The sequence below is a fragment of the Podarcis vaucheri genome (genome assembly GCF_965113315.1).
Source record: "Podarcis vaucheri genome assembly, chromosome: 13".
Classification (NCBI taxonomy): domain Eukaryota; kingdom Metazoa; phylum Chordata; class Lepidosauria; order Squamata; family Lacertidae; genus Podarcis; species Podarcis vaucheri.
The window spans coordinates 16,576,357-16,596,818 of record NC_138751.1 but is presented as its reverse complement, the minus strand read 5'-3'; the positions used below and the strand labels follow the sequence as shown (position 1 = coordinate 16,596,818).

Genomic DNA, 20,462 nt, shown 5'->3' with positions numbered 1-20,462 from the left:
AGAGATGGAGGGTGCTAGTTCAGTTACCTGCCCTCCTGCCAAGTGGATTGCTCACCTGCATAGGGACCAAATGCTCACATCTTTTCTCTCTTCTGTCTGATGAAGGTTGGCAATGCTTTCTCAACTCAACGTGCCAGGGAAGAGCTGAATGCCATTGCTTCTGAACCTGACAACGAGCATGTATTTGCAGTGCACAATTTTGATGCCCTGAAAGGCATCCAGGATCAGCTACAGGATAAGATCTTTGCCATAGAAGGTAATAATAACAGGAACCTTAGCATGCAGAGGAGGCATTGAAGTCCCTTTCGCCAGTCCTTGTCTGGAACTGTGTATCACTGAGAATGGTTTATTCCATGATCATATGACATTTCTAATTTGCAAAGGGGTTTGTGGTCTTTACTTTGTTTGGCCTCGCAACCACTTTATACAGCAAGTCAGTATTATTCCCATTTTACAGATGAAGACGTGTGACTGAGATAAATGAGCTATTTGTTGTAGAGGTGTAACTTGAACATAGATCTCCTAGGGTTAAAAGCCTGCACCTGGAATGCTACCTCTCAATATGTGATACAAAAGGAAAGTCCTCTAAGCTTCAGATGGGAAACCTGGGTTCTCCAGATGTTGTTGGACGCTTGGCCTTATGGGAGTTAAGAACATAAGAAGAGCCCTGCTGGATCATACCATAGTCCCATATTCTGTTCTCATAGTGCCTAACCATTTGCCTAGAGCTGCGGTTCTCAACCTGTGGGTCCCCAGATGTTGTTGGACTACAACTCCCATCATCCCTGAGCTCTGGCCTTGCTAGCTAGGGGTGATGGGAGTTGTAGTTCAACAACATCTGGGGACCCACAGGTTGAGAAAGGCTGGCCTAGAGGAAGCCCACAAGCAGGACCTGGAATACAACAGCATATATGGAGGTCCACGTGTTCCTGTTGCTTGCTATAGCGCCATCTGGTGTGTCTGCTGCTAAAACAGGGAACAGCTTTGGCCTCTAACTGTGTGGGATGCTATATATTGTTATAGGATTGGGGGATTAGTCTAAAAGTCATCCTTCCAAGACTGGTGTTTGTATATATTTTAATGTAGGAAAAGTGACTTCCAACAAGGTCAAGCCAGTCTCTTTATTAACTTAATGATTCTAGCCAGGTTTCTTAGGTATCACTTTGCTTAACTAAGGAATCCAAGAGACTGGTTGATACAGAAACTACTAGCTGGAGATGCTTTCAGAAAGTGGGCTGAAGAGGGCAGTTCCCCTCACCCTGTCTGGAGGTGGTGCTGTCATTAGGTGTAGGAAAACAATAAACCTGGGGGGCAATCTCATATTCAAGTGGCTGAGAAAGAGCCACAGAGGCTTGAATTCTCTTTGTGTTGAATCCAAAGCCATGGCTTTGCCCTGCCCAAAAATCTAATAGGGGAGCAAGATCAACTGGAGTGTTAATGCCATTAGCTTGTTTACCTTATACTTAGCCTGTAGTGTAAATAAAACCATGTCACCAAGACATCACCACTTCCACAGTGAAAACTGTGGTTTCTTTATGATATGTGGTTTATTTACACATATATGCAACCTGAGCCTACACTAGAGGGGCTTACAGCGTTACTCTTGACAGGCGCAGATTTACAGAAGATCTCTGCATTGCAGGGGGTTGGACTAGATGACTCTCGTGGTCCCTTCCAAATTTACAATTCTATGATTCCAGTGAGTTTCATTCTAGGGAAACCAAACCTGAGTTGTGCATTGGCACCCCTGAAACCTCCCACAGTTTGGAGATTGTGGACTGTACTATACAGCTACAAATAAAATGTTTTAAATGTGTTGTAAAGTGCAATATGCAAATGTGACACTAGATGGTGACAGTGAGCTATGCCAAATTCAATGTATTTTTCAAAAAAACCCACACATTTTCACAGCGTTTTTTTTATATCTGTGTAGATTCCACCTGGGTGGAATTTGGCAATACAAATACAGGGGTTTCTTATAACCTCTCCTATGTGCTCTTCCTGTTTTTCTGTGTCCTGTTCCCACCCTTCCTTGCAGGTACCCAATTCCAGAGCAGCAGTTCCTTCCAGATGGAAATGTCCCAGGAAGGATTCAGTGCCTTACTGACTCGGGTGAGTCTGGCCCCCAGAGTAGGGTGTGTGGAATCTTTGTTCTTCCAGATCTTGCTGAACTACAGATTCCATCTGCCCCAGTCAGCATGGCCAATGGCCAGGGATGGTGGCAGTTATACTTCAGCAACCTCAGGAGGAAGAAAATTGCCTGCAGGAAGAATCCAGGAGTGTCCTAAATGGCTGCAAGCAGAATGATTTTTGTTAATGAAGAATTTATTCATAGATTAACTGCACGATCCCGTTTCTATTACTGTATTCAGTTGTTCCATCAGCATGGACCTATTTTCCTCAATGAAGGGAAATACAAAGTTGGAGATGGTATGCTGGTATTCAGAGAGTGCTCTGGTGCTCAGGTCTTGCTTACATGCTTTCCATAGACATGTGGCTGGCTACTGTGAGAACAGAATGCTGGATTAGATGGGCCAGCAGCGCTCATCTTATAGCCTGATGTTCTTGTCTTAAAGAATAATGGAGGGAGGACATGGCCGCAAGAGATATTTCTGTACTCTTACTTGCAACCTTGAGAGTCAGAAACTTGCTTATAAAATTGAAAGTGAATATTCACAGGATGCTGAATTCAATCCCAGTTAGCAACAAGCTTAAAAATGATTGAAATTTGCATTACTGCTTTAGGCTCACACAACCATGCTGGTGAGCCAAAGGGAGAAAAGATGGCTGGCTCAGCAGTGGTAGTGCTACTTACTGTAATGTTCAATTGCAGCTGTAGGGATTTTTTTTCAGTTTTTCATCTTTCCCTAATCCTCCTTTTTACTTTTTACCTCCTGTTGATGTTGATTTGTGGACAACTCTTCCTGCTGTGCTGCCTGCTGTGATTTAGGATGGTCCTGTCTTGGGAGCAGTAGGAGCATTTGACTGGTCTGGAGGCCTATTTCTGTATCAGAACAGTAACAGAGACTCAAGCTTTCTTAATGCCTCCAGCACCACTGAGGAGATGAAGAATGCTTATCTTGGTAAGTATTAAAACAAAACTCTCCAGCTAGTGGTGGTTGGTGCCCATGGGGGGGGGGCTGTTGGGGCAGAACGCAGGGAGAGCAGCAGTAGGTGGGGCCAGACCCAATGACAGAGTCACCCCCTGACTGGTTGGAAATAAGAAAGCAGGCAGATTGGGGGCTGGCTGAGGTTAGACTGAGGTTGGTGGGGCAGTGCCCCATTCACCCTAATGGACCAGCTTCTGCTGCCTTCCCCCCCACCCCAAGTTTACCATGTTTTACTGTGGTACATTTCCACCCCAGAGGCAGCTGCATCTTGGCAGATGCTACCCTTTCTCCATTCAGGAGCACAGATAGAAATTACCATCTAGATACTCTTAGCACCACACATTTCCCCCCTGTCTCCACTCTTCAGATTCCTACATCAAATAATTCATTATAAGAATTCTATGTAAACAACTGCACTAGCTGTATGCTATACTGAGAGACAGTGTGGTATAGTGGTTAAAGCATCACGCTAGGGCTGGGGAAATTGCGGCTGAGATCCCAGTCAGCCATGAAGTGACCTTGGGCCCCTTGCTATCTAGGTGGGGAAAAGTTGTTTTGATCTGCTACTGGGTAGTTGAGAGGGAGAGACCCTTGCAAAGCAGCCAGAGATGTTCCAGGAGATCCCAATCAACCTTTTGCACACCCCTGCTCTAGGCTATTCTTCCCAAGCTGTCCTGCTTAATGGGAGAAGTGGCCTTGTAGTGGGAGCCCCCCGCTATGACTACGTGGGCAAAGTGGTTCTCTTTGAGAAAGCCGCCAGGAGTGGGAAGTGGCAACTAACAGCTGAGGCTGTTGGAGAACAGGTATGAACTGAGCTGGGCTAGGGCAAAGGAGACTGGTGGTGGAATGGAGAGACTGTTGAGAAAGCTTCTGAACCTGGAATGGAGGTGAGGAAGCTATGGTGTCAACAATGAGATATGATGAAAATGGCTCCAAAATAGAAGCCAGAAGTGGAGACCTTTTTTTGTTGCTGTTAAGGGCTGGATTACACAGCTGAGGGCCATGTGCTGGCTGTGTAGTCATAAGCGGCAGACAGGTCTGGGAATGGAAAGTAGAAGCGAAACTCAAGGGGACATTTGTCTGATGCCACAGGTTGGTTCCTATTTTGGAGCGGCGCTGTGCTCTGTGGACCTTGATCAAGACACTGATACGGACTTGGTGCTGGTTGGAGCCCCCATGTACTATGATGCTATTACAGGTGGAAGGGTTTATGTCTGTCATTTTAAGGTAAGGGAGAAGATGGGGAGAGTACATTAGATTGAGACCTTGAGGTGGGGTTGCTTGCTTGGAAATGTTTCAAGTGTTTTATTTGACTACTCTGTATAGCAAGGAAGACTTCACTGCACCATGACTTTGAAAGGAGAAGCAGGGCACATTTTCAGTCGCTTTGGTGCCAGCATGGCAGAAACAGGTGACATCACCGGGGATAGATGGATGGATGTGGCGATTGGGGCACCCATGGAGAATGAGAATGTAGGAGCCTTATATATATTTGGGGGGAAACGAACATCTATCAACCCCAAGTACCTCCAGGTGAGCTCAATACCAGTTCCAGCCTACAAAGGACCTCCCTTGCTTGTGCTGCCTCCCAAGAGGCCCTTGCTCAATGCAACTGCCTCCTTTTTCCTATTCTTTGTGCACTTAGAGGTACATCTAGAGTTGCTATACTGGTCCTTTTCTCTGAAATTTCTCTGAAATCATTTTTATAGAGATTCCAGTCAGTGTTGTTTATTTGATGCAATCCAGTGTTTAACACTGGGTGGATTGGTTGGGGGGGGAATAAAATACTTTTGCAGCACGAACCTTTCCAGTGTTGGCAAAGTGCTATGGAGGCTTTTCATGGTTCCTCTGACTTTAATTTAAATTTTTCATCTTGGAAGGTCTGTTTATTTTATTTCTTCATGCTGATTGCACTTAAAGGATAACCTCTTAAATTTGTAACTTGAATGGCTTCTCTTAGGGTGATTCCAGATGGTAACTGTTTTGCAGGTCAGGTTCAATCACATATTGACATTTGACATTATTACAAAGCAAGCCCACTTCTTGTGATGTCATGTAACCTACCCTCAAACAAATTAGGATAAATTCTCAATAAACATGTGATCTAAAAGCAACTTTGGTTGGTCCTAGGTCAGTTTCTGTTCCCACGGGAGGTAGGCTTTAATTTCTCTATGGGTTAGATCTAGGCTTATTCAGACTTAGAACTGATCCAATGAAGTTTCGTTAATTTCAGTACTTTTAGAATGACTGCATCTGGAGCAAGCCTATTATCTAACTCTCTATCTATATCTATCTATCATCTATCATCTATCTATCTATCTATCTATCTATCTATCTATCTATCTATCTATCTATCTATCTATCTCTATCATTGCATTAATTAATTAATTTAACTGCTTTTTTATATTTTTGAGTTTTTATGTCTTTCTAATTATGTAATTGCATTTTATTATAAATTCTTACTGTGAAGCATCCTGGGTATGGAGGGTAATATGCAAATATTTTCAACAAATAATTTTATTGTGAAAAATAACATGAAAGAAACTAGTAATTCTACATCCCTTTTAGGAATGGAAAAAGACATAGGGGCAATTCAGAGGCTATTAATTACTAGCCCTCCACCTGCTTTCATTAGAAATAAATTAACTGGACTGAACTGGAAAAATGTTTTGATTAATGTGACTTTGATTATTGTGAATTTAAGAGAATGAGAACTACTCCAAAGTAAACACTGTAGAAGATTCTTGAGCAGGGGGAAAGGCATTGCTGAATAATATAGTACTGTGTGGAGGACCTCTTGAATTCCACACTTTCAGCTAAGTGTGGAAAAACAATGCCTCAGTATCACTCAAGGGCTCTAATGTGAAAGCAACCTAAGAGAGAAATTCTCAAGACGATTTGTACTCACTTGAAATGTTTGTGTCTGTTTTTACACCATTCCATACTAGAACGCTGCTAGGTTTTGATATTCTTTAAAAAGAAAAGCATAGTATAATATTTTGATGGGCTGTCTTTCAGTTGGGAATATGTACAGATCTTTTGATGCCTCATTTGTTGTTAACCTTGTTTTGTGAGGATCACAGAGTCTTTCTGTCTGGCCTTGAGGCCACCCTCCTTCCATTTTGCATTCTTCATTTTTTGTTTGCAGCGCATTGAAGGGCTGAAGTTTTCTGGAGGGTTTTTGTACTTTGGTCAAGCTGTCAGTGGAGGAACAGACCTTACAGGGGATGGCCTGAAGGATATTGCTGTTGGACAAAAAGGAAGGGTCCTGTTATTGAGGTGAGAATGAGGAGCGGGGAAAGCCTTTCTCTCCCCTCCCTGTTCTTATTCTGTTTCCTCTGAACAGGAGAAAAGTCATTTCCATGGATGCCCCAGTAAAGAGGTAAATGTTATACACAGAAGTACATATTCTCCTTTATTTCCTTGTTTAAATTTAGTCCCTATCTTAATAAAGAGGCTCAGCACAGCTTACAGTTTTCAGTACACACAAAAGCTATCAAATGGCAGTGCAAAAACTGTGCAAATGGCTGTAGGAATAATAATTTTAAAAATATTCTTAAATACAGCTAGATGAATGCTGTGATTGCAGTGGGTACCAAATTCAACACCTGCAAAATTCAAATGGTTGTTGCCAGTGCTAGTCCTACTTAGAGTAGACCCATTGAGGTTAATGGGCATGTCTAACACTTTCCCCCAATGTTACAGTTTTCCCCAACATTATTTGGTTGGAGAACCGCATCACAAAATTCAGAGAAGTGCTGCATTTTGAAGGATAGCTATGTTTTTCTTCCTGTACTGTTTTGGAAGGCATGAATTAAGTAAGTTGGTATTAAAATCCTAACCAAACTGATCTTTTCCCCTATCCCTACTGACAGGACACGTCCTGTTCTGCATGTGTCGGTCTCCATTGAGTTCTTCCCACCTTTAATCCCCACCTCAAACTTCCAGTGTCAGGAACAGGAATCTCTCAAGGCTGAAGCCAGCATGGCAAAAGTGTGCTTTACCATTGCTAAAGCTATTCAGGATAAACTAGGTGAGGCCACATGCTTGCTCTGGCATAAGCCTATGTGGGACATGGAGTGGGGTTGGGAAGTGGTATAGCTCTCTTTGCATAACCTGAACCATCTTGGGTAAAGTCCTCTCCCTCGTGTACTTATGTGTGATGGGAGTTTTTGTCATGAGATGAATTCAAGCATCCCACCACATTCATCCAGAGGACTGTGCCACATGCCTCTCTACACATTGAAAAGGTTAAGAGATGCCCATCTCAGATGTGCCTTTTCTCTGTCTCGGCATAGCGTAGAATTCTGGGTCTCATCTTCCCCTGCTGGAAAGATTCAAGAAAGAGTCTGACACCAACTCTAGGTATTCCTCACCAGCCCCACTTTCAAGGTAGCTGCTCCTTGGCCTTCACAGTCAAGTCAGTTGGTGCTGAGTCCATCCTTACCTGGATGTCCTTATCTGTATGAAGATCTAGGGTTGCCAGTGGCAGGATGGGAATTCTTGTCCTCTCCTCCCAATGGGCAGAATCTGTGCCTTTAAGACAGAAATCAATGTGAAGCTTTTCCCAGCATGGAATTTTAGTGCTGGGGAAAATTTTAATGCTGACTTCTACTTGCTTTTTAAATATACAAAACCTCTGTCCAAAAAAAAAAAAGGGGGGGGGAGCTGCATTCCTCTGTAATCTGCCCTTCCCCAGATTCCTTGACATGGGAAGAGACTTGTATCCCGTACCTTGAGTGGGCGGCTGAGTGGGAGGAGGCAGGCAGACTCTAGAGGCACTGTGGTGCGCCGCGCCCCTGGGCACGCCGCCCCAGACGCCCAAGCGGCTTCCTCCGCCACTGCTAGTGAGAGGTTGTAGCTTGTGATATTCCAAGGGCCAGATACAGAGGTGTGGAGGGCCACATTCTGCCCTCAGATCTGAGCTTCACTGTTCCTGCCCTCCCAACTTCTCCCTTGTTTCTTTTCTCATGCCAACCACAATCCCTACCCTCTTATTTCTCTTTCTCAGGTGAAATCTCTAGTGACCTGTACTACACTTTGGCCCTAGACCACGAGAGAACAAAGATTCGAGCCACCTTCAGCTCTAAATCAGTCCTGACTACAAACATTCAGATAGGCCTTGAGAATAAATGCCAGAACCACCCAATTGAGTTGCCTGTAAGTTTGGCCTTATGCGCAGCGTTAATTCCCTTAAATATCTGAGGTGCAATATTGGGGGGGGGGGTTCAGACCATCTGCTATTTTGCAGGTGGGATTCAGGTGCACCCTGGCAAATTCAAGTTGCGCAGTTAAAGTGGATTTGGCACCCTTACACAACAGACCCGCTTGTTAAAAAAGGGGTAGTAATGGGAAAATGTGATGGAAAGTGTGGAATAACACTTGTTTGATGTGACTTCATACAATCTCCCTGCAAACAAGTTGGAATGGATTATCCATAAACAGCCAACGTCATATAATCTTACCACAGACTTTGTGCAAACCAATGAGGATGAATGCTCAATAAACAGGTTGTCTGGAGAAAGTGTCTTAAATTTGAGAGGCTCTGTCTTTCATCTCCAATCTATGTGGGAATTGTGAGTAGGGAGAGCACTGTTGTACATGGGTCCTGCTTGTGAGCTTCCCATAGTCATTTGATTGGCCCCTGTGAGAAGTTGGACTAGATGAACCTGATACAGCAGTTCTTCTGATTTGTTTCACCACTAGATGGTGAACAGAGCATAGCATTGTAAATGTGGCCAAGAGCATCCTATACAGTCATTCCTTATTTCTTGGCAGACTCTGATGGCTTGTATCCATTACTATATAAGCACATATCAGTGCAGTACTGGAATTGCATGTTTACTTTCTGCTAGGGAGGCACACACTTTATAAGTGCATTGCTGGTGCAGTGTTCTGCTGGCTTGCAGGAAAGCCACACAGAAAAGTAAAAATTTGAGAAATCCAAAGCCACCAAGTTATTTTCAGTTCTGTTTCTTTTTCAGAGGGGAAAAGGGCTGGTGGGGAAATTGAAATATTTGTAGCATCCCTTTGACTATCTCAGATACATCTTTTTGGTTCAGAAGCAATATGTAAAGTAGACCTTCCCTGATATTATCATGCAATGAAAAGAGAAACTTAATTTTTGGCATGCAGAAACTCTATTTTTGTGCAGAGTGTATACATTCAGTATGCATTCTAAGGAAGTCTCTTTCTGTGCTCCAATCTTTTAGATCTGCATTGAGGATACTCTGACGCCTGTCACCTTGCGGCTCAATTTCAGTCTCGTAGGGAAGCCCATTGCTAAAGCCCCCACACTACAGCCCATCCTGAGCAAAGACTCAGAAAAGAACCACACAGCACTGGTGAGTAATTCAGTCCCAAGTCTTTTTATTACAATATGAGAGTCAGCAACATTATAGCAGGATTCCTAGTTAAGGATGGGGAAGAAATTCAGTTCTGTTTGCATTGAAAGGCAAATCTGCCTAATTCACACTTTCTGAAACAATTCATGAATGGAAACATAGTCATCCTTCAAAACTCCACACTTCTCCAGATTTTCCATGTAGTTCTCCAGCCATATTCCCCCCCCCCCGAAAAATGCAAATACTTGGGTAAAGGAATAATAAAAATTCATACATTTGTGAAAATAACATACAAACCTGTGTTATATTAGGCAAAATTGTTTGCATTAATTTGTATATTAGGATAAATTCACACTAACTGCTGATGAGGCAGGCAAACTGAAGTGGAAATATGAAGAACTGAACTTTTGACTGGAAAAATGAGAAACTGAAAGACCAATTTGCATATCCCTGCTCCTTGTTGAGTGAGCCCACTGAATTATGGTCCTCATGGCGCCTTCCCCCAGCTTACTGCTCCTAGGTGCCACTGACACCTAGGAGACAACCTTGTGGCCTTGAGCTATTGTGTAAGCACAGGGGGGGGGGTGGATATGGTTTGTCATGTGTAAATGAACAATGTAAAAGAGGTGGTGATTGTGGGAGTGAAACACAGGAATCCACCAAGGAACTGGGTTCCATCATTGGTTTTTGGTGCTTAATTCTTCTCTCCACTAAAAATTTCTGTGCCTACAAAAGTAAAATGTTGTGACCTGCATGCTTTTACAGCTCCACTTTGAGAAAAATTGTGGCACGGATGGGAAATGTGAAGACCGTTTAGAAGCTTCATTTAATTTCTCAAGGTAGGAAAATATTTGCTCTCTCTATTTCTGTTTTGCCTCTCCATTATCTTCAATATATCTACTGTAGTTTTCTGGGCATCAGGACTCAAAAAAATTAATTTCTCTGTCTCATGGTTTTGTTACTGTGATAGGGATATTCCCCCCCCCCAATAGTTCCAGGATACACAGACCTGCCATTTCTCACCTACGAGTGAGTTATTTCTCCAGTCAGTCACTAGATTTATATTCTGCCTTACCATTACCAGGTTGATTTTAACACAACTTTCACACCCACCTGTCACATTGGTAACTGGCGGCCTTGTACCCAGTATTGCTCAGAAATTCTAAGAAAATAAATCAGTGCCCATGAAGTGGGATGAGATGAAACATTTAGTATGTTTGCTCAATATTCGGTGTTTGCAAACATTAATGCATGCCCTCTTATTGTATTGGTTTTATTTTTGTTTTTCAAATCAAGTGGACTACATAGGGGAATTGCCTCCAGACTGTCAGTATTTTGTGGGAGGAGTTCAAGCACATACTGCATAGAAATTGAGATTGGTGCAATTAATGTCAATTAAAATGCTCTGGTGCAACAAATCTACTTAACATCTCCCCCCCCCAAAAAAAACCCCCCACAACCTTATGCAGTCAGGAAGGAAATGGGGAAATGCATTATTAAAGTGTGGGTAAAACGAATTATTAGTGGGAAGACAAATAAGTCAGGGATGAATTCAGAATCAGTGCTCATTATTGTATAACCTCCCTACAAACACTGGGTTTTCAGGGTCGTTAGGAGGAGTCTAAATCTCTTGGATATTTGAAAATCTCTATGTATCTGAGACCTCTAATCCTGCACACATCCCTCTTTTCTACACACAGCTTGGACATTGTAGTTGTAGGTCTGACTGGTGAATTCAATGTAACAGCTTCCATCCAGAATCATGGAGAGGACTCTTACAGCACCACACTGGGCTTTTTCTACCCTGCAGGGTTATCCTACCGCAAGGTCACTTTACCACAGGTGAGCAAAGCAGTAGGGATGCAGGCATGGGGAAGAGCAGGGACAGTGAGCAGGTGGAGGGATGGGGGCTGCTTGGGAATTATTGTCTGGATCCATTCATAAATGATGAATGCCCCACCCTCTCTCAGCTCAGTAGGAGGGTCGTGAGTGTTAAGTGCCATTCAGTTACTGCGTCTGAAGAAGATGTCAGCAGGAACACCACCTGCAATGTCAATCACCCAATTTTCTACAGTAAAGCAAAGGTATATTATATTCTTTGAATTCAATGCCACAAGATGTGTTCATAAGCGCTACCTTAAGGCTAACTGTCACATTGAGAGAAACAAACAAAAACAAAACAGCTGTCCTTCTGGAATTGTAGCATGTCAGAGGACATTGCATGATTAAATGCTCCCTCTAAGTCTAAGCTCAACTGCCTGTGGAAAGTTAGCATGTTAAGGGAAAGGGTTGTTGCCTAACCACCTGTCAGTGGACAAATGCTGACTCCCTCAGCCTGAAAGCGGAGTTAAGCGCCACACCTCATAGTCGAATTTGACTGGGCTTAACCACCCTGGGGTCCTTTACCGTTACCTGATGCACTAGTCTATGTGCAGGGAGTTGTTGTTTTTTGTTCAGTGTGGAAATAACGGCCTGATTCTCTTAAAAGAGAGATTGAAATGTCATTGAAGATGATTTTAATAATTGCCCCCCAAAAAAGGAAAAAAGAAGTATTTTTAACTCAATATTGCTACCCCTCCGACAAACCCTCCAACCTGAAAATCAGATCCAATAAATAAAACTTACTGCTGCTTTGCAAAAAAGTAGAGGCAAACGAAGGTCATAGAACAGCATGAGTGGTACACTGAGTCATAGGTTCAATCTTCAGGATATATATTTATTATTGTTGTTGTGGTGATGGTTGTTATCAGTATATTCCACCTTTTGTCTCCAAAGAGGTCATGGTGCCATGTACACTTCTCCCCTTCTCGATTTTATCTTTACAACAATCCTGTGAAATACCGTAGTTTAGGCTGGAAGAGCAGTGATTGGCCAGTGGGTTTCATGGCTGAGTGGGGATTTGACCCCTGGTCTGACAGGTCCTAGTCCAGCACTTTAACCACTACACCATGCTGGCAGCAGGATAGGGTGAATAAATCTCCCCCTCAGAAGCTGCTGCCAGCTAGAGTAGGCAAGATTAGCCTAGATGTGTCGGTGGTCTCACTCAAAGTATTGCAGGTTCATGTGTTAAGGGCAGTCCAGGTATAGACTACCTTCTCTAAGGAAAGCCCTCCATACATATAAACCTTCACATGTAGAAATAAGAAATCATAACATATGTTGGTGTATTGCAGGTTATCTTCATTGCCACATTTGACGTCTCCCCAGATGCTGATCTAGGGGACACTCTGCGGATCATGGCCAGTGCCAACAGGTGATGCTCACAGTTTTGCAGCTTTATGTGGCCTAATGTGGACCCCATGTTTCTTACAATGTAAGGGGCACGTTGGGTTTGGAGGGGAGAGAGTGTGAAACAGATCTGGCTGCATTGTGACAGGGCAGTGGTGCTCGATGTAGTACATGATGGAAACACTAATATGAAGCAGAGCATGATGAAATAGTGCATGATGTTCAAGTCCTTAAACAAAAAACTAACATATCTGTTGTCTTCCACTTGCCCAGTGACAACGGTGGCAACATCACCAAGGATATGGTTCACGAAGCGGAGTTGCCTGTCAAATATGCTGTGTATATCATTGTCACAGTGTAAGTAACTATGGATGTTTCGGGGGTAAAGCGGTGCTTGTAGAGTGCCCTCTAATAGAGCTAACCCTGATTCCTACTCACAAGGATATTACCTCTGAGATATCCCTTTCCCATCACCATCCTAGCCTGGTCCCTTTTCTCATGGATGTTCATTTCTCTTTCATCTTCACAGCATTGAGGAGTCAACCAAGTACATTAACTTCACAGCTGGCCAAGAGGATGCAAGCAAGAACGTGGAACATCGATATGAGGTGAAGGGCAAAGGGGATGGCAAAGGGTGGCTGGTGGTTGGTAGGAAGAGGAAAATGGTACAGGCAAGGAGAGAATTATAAGGGAATGATGGGCAGGAATGAGGTGTCAACAAAAGCTTTAAAAGTGAGGTTACTTGAAACCAGGATTTCTGTAGACTTATATTAGTTTTATATTCGTTTAGCTTGCCATAATAATCCAGGGCATTGTAGTTTGAGGTGCTTCTGGTCTGTCACTATTTTTGAGTGAGATTCAGTCATATACTGGCAAATTCAAGTTGCTTAATGAAAGTTGATTTGGGGTTCTTGTGCAACAAACCTGCTTCTTCCCCAAATCAGACTTGGTGCAAACCAGTCAGGACGAATGCTAAATAAACAGACTACCTGGAAATGACTTTGGTTGGGGTACTGAGAATTCCCTGCAGAAGAAGCTGCTTGGAAAAGGGCACTGGGTCCTCTCCCCTGTCGGCCATATGCTTAATTAGTCTTCTGACCACTAATTAAGCTTTAACTCTGCCCCCAAACTAATTTGGGACTAGATCTGGTGTGGTCCATGGGTTGACCCAGGGTGGCTGTGCCTGATGGGGACACAGGGAGAATGGGAGGGAGCTGGGCACTGCCCGGGTTTCAAATGGTACTGAGTGGGGTGGAAGAAGACATCCAGGACCCATGGTGTGTTCTGTCTGCCTTGAACAGTGTCTATTTCACTTTCAGGTGAAAAATCTCCGTCAACGAAATGTCCCCATCTCTGTGACATTTCAGATCCCTGTAAAACTGAAAGGGATCCAGGTGTGGAATGTGTCTCAGGTTGTCTCTTCCCAGGTATAATTATCTGCTCATTCTCTAACCACCCCAATGTATAATACCCCTAATCTCTAATGAAGTGCCTCTGCTCACCTATTTATCTTGTTGGGGAAATAGGTAAAGCATGCCATGTCCTACTCCCAGCCTGCCAGATGTGGGGCTGGCTTGAACCTAGGACCTCCAAGAAGGAAGGTTGATTATTTAAACTGTCTCTTTTCCCACATTCTCAGTTTGCCAAGTGTGTCTTGGAGAAAGAAAGTGCTGGCACCAAAGATTTCCCAGTGACAAAGGACCTCCCCCTTCTGGTGAGTTTAGCATACTGCAGCCTCTCCCCAGGATCACCTACATCCGTTGTATATAAAAGAACACAAGAAGAGCCCTGCCAGATCAGATCACTGGCCCCTTCCATCCAGCTAATGCCTGTTCTCAAAGTAGCCAGCTAATGCCTGTGGGAAGCCCAAAAGCAGGACTTGAAGCTCCTAGCTATCTAGAGCTAGTGTGATGTTGTGTTTAGATGGGTTTAACTAGGGCTAGGGAAGTCTGGATTCAGATCCTCACTCAGCCATGAAACTTTCTGAATGATCTTGGGCCAGCTACTCTCTTTCAGTCTAACCTGCCTCACAGAACTGTTGGGATGATAACAGGAGTGGAGAGACAACTCCTTGGAGGAAGAATGGGATTAAAGCAGCATATTATAATAACAGCAGAGACCATCCTCGGAACTATGGTGGCTAGAAACTTCTTTAATAAAAAGAAAGTAGATGTTTTCAGGATGTTGAATTGCCATGCTGCATACTGGCTGAAGATATATCTGCTCAGCAGTGAGTTTTCCCTTTGGCCTTGCTCACCCCAGTTTATCTTTCCACCTCTCTCAGGACTGCTCTGTAGCCTCCTGCAAGATAATCCGTTGTGACATTTTGTCACTGAAGACACGGGAGCCGCTGGAATTCAGGATCAAGGGGGATGTCAGTTTCCAGTGGGCATCTCAGGTATAGAGGTTGCCATTGATGGTTTTTTTTAAAAAACAACAACAACAACGCAATTTTTTTTTGTGACCTGCAAAATGTTAATTTGCTCTGCTGGTCAGCAGCTTGTCAGTGCCTGACAAGGGATTTGCCTCTCTCAGAAGGAATTGCTCTCTCTTCCCCAGATCCAGCAGAAGAAAGTTGTCTTGGTGAGCATGGCACAGATTTCCTATGATGAGAAAAAATACACACAGAAGGAAGGCTTTGCACAGGCCCAGGTAATGGGGGGGGGAGGGGCAGTGGTGCACTTAGTTAATTTTAGGACTTCCTCAGATAACCTGCTTATTCATCCTTCATTCTGATTTGCTTGCACAAAGCTTATGCAGTGGTTAGGCACTGAACATTCGAGAGTTAAACAGTGGTTTTACTGAACATTTGTGATATGGCAAGTATTCATTCTGCATTAATCTTGATTTGCTTTTGTAGTGTTTATGCATCTTCCCAGTAATCAGTTGTTTGCCCAACACTTTCCAATGCAGTTCCCCATCAGTTTCCAAACCACAAAAAGTCCAGTATTTTTTGGAAGTGGATTTGTTGCGCTAGGGCAACAAAACCCTTTAATCCACTTCAGTTGTGCAAACCTTACATTTTGGTATGTGTTTTAATCCCTCCTGCAAAATACTGGCCGTCTTTAGACATCTTTAGACTCTGAACTATAAGGATATGATGCTGCTTTCAGGGCAGGGGGAGCACAGCATCACCCAGTGCTTATAGCTGGGGTCTAAACTCCTGGGTTTTTCTGCTAGAGATGTCTACCATTGGACTAAGGGAGGGAGGGAGGGAATAAGAGCAGAAAACAGGCAGCTGGACCTCTGGCCTCCCACTCGCCCCAGCACTTGGGTTAGAGGATGACATCAGGATGTCTTGGTTAGTCTGGTTCTGTTCACTTTCTTCCCACCCAGGTGCAGACCATGGTGGAACGAATAGAGCTCTACAACTACCTGCCTGCGATCATTGGCAGTGCCATTGCGGGGCTTGTCCTTCTTGCTGTCATTGCTGCAGTCCTCTACAAGGTGAGGCAGAGTTGCAGGGGGAATCTAATGAGAAGCGAAGGAGGTCTTAATCCAGATGTGGGGAAGGTTTGTAAGGCTTCTGAATTTGGTCTGTGAGGCCATTTTCGGCAAACCACACCCACCTGACATAAGATGTCAGGTTCACATATGTGTCATATTTATTTGTTTATACTGCGATTTCATTTAAAAAAAATTGAGGTGGTTTACAATGTGCGTGTGTGTGTACACACACTTTAAAAAAAGGAAAACCACAGGTCATCAACTAACTTTTACAGAATATAAAAATTCCTTCCAGTAGCACCTTAAAGACCAACTAAGTTAGTTCTTGGTATGAGCTTTCGTGTGCATGCACACTTCTTCAGATACACACGTGTGTATCTGAAGAAGTGTGTATCTGAAGAAGTGTGCATCTGAAGATGTATCTGAAGAAGTGTGCATGCACACGAAAGCTCATACCAAGAACTAACTTAGTTGGTCTTTAAGGTGCTACTGGAAGGAATTTTTTTATTTTGACTATGGCAGACCAACACGGCTACCTATCTGTAACTTTTACAGAATATGTTTTTCTTAATTGTCTGCATAAGCCTGGTGGCAAAGAAAAGTATTCAGCAAAACTTTAAAGGTTAATATAGAAGGTGCATTCCACAGGGCTGGGCTGTTGACACTACTCAATTTAACACTGAATCAAGTGAGCCTCACCAGCTTGGGGGACAACCAACAATGTGGCAACCAGCAATGTGGTGCCCACAGGCATCTACAAAAGCCTTCCCTAACTCCAAAATGGTCTGCTATGCCTGCCCCCCTCACTGAAATTAGGCTTAAAAGCAGCAGTTTAGTATAGCCAATAGAGTAAATTGTGGTGTGTGTGTGCAGCCCATGACAGTTTCTTTCATTTGTAAAGGTCCCAAAAGGCTGGTAATGCCTGCATTTCTGTTTATGAAGTGACAACAGAAAGCATGTGCTTCTTGAGCATGTTCAGAGTGCTTTCCTCTCCTCAGTGGGGTAATCCCAGGTGGGTGGGAGGCAAATGGCTTCTGCTGCAATCAAAGGGTATGATTTCTATGCCACAATCTCAGAAATAAAGCACTATATTTCTACAAGAGTGAAATGTAACATTATTCTTCTCTTTCACTTGCTCCCTGCTCCTTTCTTTCCTTCTAGGTTGGGTTCTTCAAGCGCCAATATAAGCAGATGCTTACTGAGGCTGGGGCTGGTGACGAAGCTGCAGATCCCGCCTCACAACCCACCCCTCAAGACCTAGACACCTCTTCTCCCAGCAAAGACACTGTCTACTAATAAACCTCCTGTTCCTCTGCGGCTTTTTGATACTCTGGGGAAGGTAACCCTCAAAAGCCCATTTTAAGGACATAAGAAGAGCCTTCCAGGACCTGACCAAATGTCTAGTTTCCCATAGTGGTCATCCAGATGCTTCTGAGACAAACAGGTCTTGGAGGCAATAGATTTCCCCCCATTGTTGCTCCCTAGTGACTGGGATTCAGAGGATCCATTGCAGCTCTTTGATAGCCTTATTTCCTGTGAATCCTCCCCCTCCTTTAAAAGACATCTAAGCTCTTGACAATCATCATGTCTTGTGACATTTCTCCTTAACCAAAGAGATTCTTCTTTTACCCCTTCAGCAGACTGGATACAAAAAAGGACCACAGTATTACAGTTTATCCCCAGCATAATGTGCCACATTTCTAGCACAAATTTACACCTAATCCTGTGGGCTGATAGAATTGGAAGGCGACTTCAATTGTGCTGCAAAAATGTTATTGAGGATGTCAAACTAGGATTCTCTTGAACAATTTTTCATCCAAAGGCTATTGAAAGGGGAGTAATGGAGTCTTCAGTGTCCTTGATAGCATGTTTTCATTTAGGCAGTACAATGATTAAGGGAATTGAAAGCAGTGGTTGTATTTGAAGCTGAGAAATATTATGCTGGTACTGTGGGTTTTTGAGGGGAAAAGTAAGAGATAGTGGTGTGGACAATTAGAGTTGAGGGAGAAACTTGGTTTGGTTTGCTGTTTCATGTGAACCTACCGTATTTTTCGCCCTATAGGACGCACCTTTTCCCCTCCAAAAATGAAGGGGAAATGTGTGTGCGTCCTATGGGGTGAATGCAGGCTTTCGCTGAAGGCTGGAGAGCGACTTCGCGCAGCTCTCCCACGGCTTGGGGAGGGGTGCCTGCACCCGAAGCCTGGGGGCGCACTGAGCTAAGCGCCCCCAGGCTTCGGGCTTAGCGCAGCTCTCTACAAGCCATGGGAGGGCTGCACGACTTCGCGCAGCTCTTCCAGGGCTAGCGGAGAGCTTGCCTGCACCCAGAAGCTTGGGGCGCACTGAGCTCAGCACGCCCCAAGCTTTGGGCTTCGCGCAGCTCTCCCACGGCTAGCAGATAGCAGCCTGTTCTGGGGGCTGGGGTTAGGGGAAGCTCGGGCTTCCCCCGCCCCAGCCCCGCACCTGGAGGGGAAATAATTCCCCCCCCAAAAAAACTAGGTGCATCCTATGGGCCGGTGCGCCCTATGGGGCGAAAAATTCAGTAATTCAGTTTCTGAAACAATGCATGAATCACAGCACAGCTAGCCTTCAAAATTTGCCCTTCCCCGAATTTTGTGATATAGTCTTCTGACTAAAAAAAGTGTGTATTATTGGAAAGCATGTAGCAAATGCATATACTAATGAAATAATATGTAAAATATATGGGGAAACTGCTTGCAAAAATATATAGTAGGGGAAATTTGGATTAAAATGCTGATGAATTTCCATGAGGACTGTCTTTTAAAAAATTACTGCAAAGTGATGTGGAAGTGTGGCAAATTTAACAACTTGAATTGTATTGTTTTTGTGTACAATTGTTGTAAACAACTCTATTTTTTATAAATAGCAGTATCAAATTATTTTTATAAGTAAAAAAGAAGAAACTGAAGAGAAATCAAAATTGACAGATTTGTCAACCCCTAGAGACAACCTTACACAAAACGGAAGCATTCAGCAGTGTGAAAAAGAGAAATACATCTCAAAATGCTAAAATAAGGTAATTAAAAACTGATTTGAAAAAAACAACAAACAAACTTGGAAAATCACCCCCTCCCCATTGTTTCCAGTTTTATTAAACTCTAGCCCACAGAAGTTTACGTTGTTATGTGTTAGTCTTTAAGATGCCACACACTGTTTCTGTTGCAACAGAATATTGCAACAGGGATATTGCCATGGGACTATGCTACAGGGTTGTAGAGAAATATATTTCAAAGATGATAGAAAGGATGCTTTTTTTTATTGCCCCATGTGTTTTGGCTCAAATACCTTTCTTTCTTCCTTCTTTCCTTTTTTTAAAGGTTACATTTGAAGCAAAAGGTTGGTTACTTTAAAATGTTCATTTATTTAGAAGAATTATCCAGTGGTTTTATGGTGGAATCTAGATTTACGGTAGTTGTGTTCTTGTGACCATTACCAGAAGAGTGTCACTTGTTAAAGAGTGAGGATGGCATCAGAGCTTGGGTGGTAGAGTACGGTGGGGTGGGTGAGCTGGTACCTTGGTAACAGGAGGGCATTCTTTGGAACTGGGTGGGTTGTGGATGAGTTGCCATCATGCAGGGATGTCACTGCATGTTTGTCATATACTGGCTAGATGCAGAGGAGTGGTGGGAGGCCATTTGGAAGAGTTCCTGTGATCCCTGGGTCTGAGCTGTTTTGGTTTCTTTGAATAAAGTTGCACCTTTTCATTTCATGGTGTCACATAGCTGTGTAATATGCACTGAATCCGACTGCCAATACTTGATGCTCTTTACTGATGTAGAAGTCACATAGTTGGCAGTGAAGAGAGATCTGAAGGCAGGAATGGGATAAGTCTGGGTTCTTAAAGGTTTAGAAAAAGGGAGAGCTAGGCTCTGGTGGACAACTAAAAGCAAAGCATGGTAGGGAAATAAATCTGTCAAAGTGAGGAAGCCCATGCTCAGCCAGCCTAGATGGAAGTAACAGTGTTTAGGGAAACATGTCAGAATTCTGCAAAAAATGTCATACTATCTCAAACACCAAATTTCAATTTGATATAAGACTTAAGTTAAATTTCAGCACATACTTTGTCATATGTTACTTATAGTAGCCCCATTCTTATCTTATTAACACAACTAGAGTATTCCCTGCTAGACACCCTCTGAAGACTGGGCAGTCTGCATTTGCATTGAGTATAGCTATAAATAGACGCCAGGAATCCAAGGGTGGGGAGAAGAGGTTGGTTGGTTCCTGGGCCTCAAGCCAAGGGTATTGAGACCTCGGTCTTTAAACATGTGTTAGTCGATGGCCTTCCTGGATAATATTCAAGCTGGGCTATGTT

At 43.5% G+C, this 20,462-nt stretch overlaps 1 protein-coding gene and 1 long non-coding RNA gene across 8 annotated transcripts in view; one reads left to right on the top strand and one right to left on the bottom strand.

Moving 5' to 3' along the window:
- Nucleotides 1-19,258, top strand: part of LOC309516643 (integrin alpha-X-like) — a 33,713-nt gene extending 14,455 nt beyond the window's left edge. For 5 of the 7 annotated variants that reach the window (XR_014212948.1, XR_014212949.1, XR_014212950.1 and 2 more), the window contains 23 exons: nucleotides 106-256; nucleotides 2,039-2,112; nucleotides 2,951-3,083; nucleotides 3,765-3,913; nucleotides 4,203-4,337; nucleotides 4,437-4,643; nucleotides 6,259-6,389; nucleotides 6,986-7,143; nucleotides 8,122-8,270; nucleotides 9,323-9,454; nucleotides 10,220-10,293; nucleotides 11,155-11,296; nucleotides 11,425-11,538; nucleotides 12,628-12,707; nucleotides 12,956-13,039; nucleotides 13,212-13,290; nucleotides 14,002-14,109; nucleotides 14,322-14,396; nucleotides 14,967-15,080; nucleotides 15,242-15,334; nucleotides 16,019-16,129; nucleotides 17,291-18,173; nucleotides 18,670-19,258. Coding sequence is in view for 2 of the 7 variants with exons in the window: in XM_082195406.1 (XP_082051532.1) it covers nucleotides 106-256; nucleotides 2,039-2,112; nucleotides 2,951-3,083; nucleotides 3,765-3,913; nucleotides 4,203-4,337; nucleotides 4,437-4,643; nucleotides 6,259-6,389; nucleotides 6,986-7,143; nucleotides 8,122-8,270; nucleotides 9,323-9,454; nucleotides 10,220-10,293; nucleotides 11,155-11,296; nucleotides 11,425-11,538; nucleotides 12,628-12,707; nucleotides 12,956-13,039; nucleotides 13,212-13,290; nucleotides 14,002-14,109; nucleotides 14,322-14,396; nucleotides 14,967-15,080; nucleotides 15,242-15,334; nucleotides 16,019-16,129; nucleotides 17,291-17,425 (2,628 nt within the window). In the remaining 5 variants the exon portion in view is untranslated. The remainder of the gene's footprint in view (nucleotides 1-105; nucleotides 257-2,038; nucleotides 2,113-2,950; nucleotides 3,084-3,764; nucleotides 3,914-4,202; nucleotides 4,338-4,436; nucleotides 4,644-6,258; nucleotides 6,390-6,985; nucleotides 7,144-8,121; nucleotides 8,271-9,322; nucleotides 9,455-10,219; nucleotides 10,294-11,154; nucleotides 11,297-11,424; nucleotides 11,539-12,627; nucleotides 12,708-12,955; nucleotides 13,040-13,211; nucleotides 13,291-14,001; nucleotides 14,110-14,321; nucleotides 14,397-14,966; nucleotides 15,081-15,241; nucleotides 15,335-16,018; nucleotides 16,130-17,290; nucleotides 18,174-18,669) is intronic. The other 2 variants (XM_082195406.1, XM_082195405.1) reach the window with 2 other exon arrangements.
- Nucleotides 18,609-20,387, bottom strand: LOC309516649. Its single transcript, XR_014212954.1, has 2 exons — nucleotides 19,595-20,387; nucleotides 18,609-19,395 (listed from the first exon to the last, which is right to left on the bottom strand). It is a non-coding gene; the product is annotated as an uncharacterized lncRNA (long non-coding RNA).
- Nucleotides 20,388-20,462: the final 75 nt, after the last annotated feature.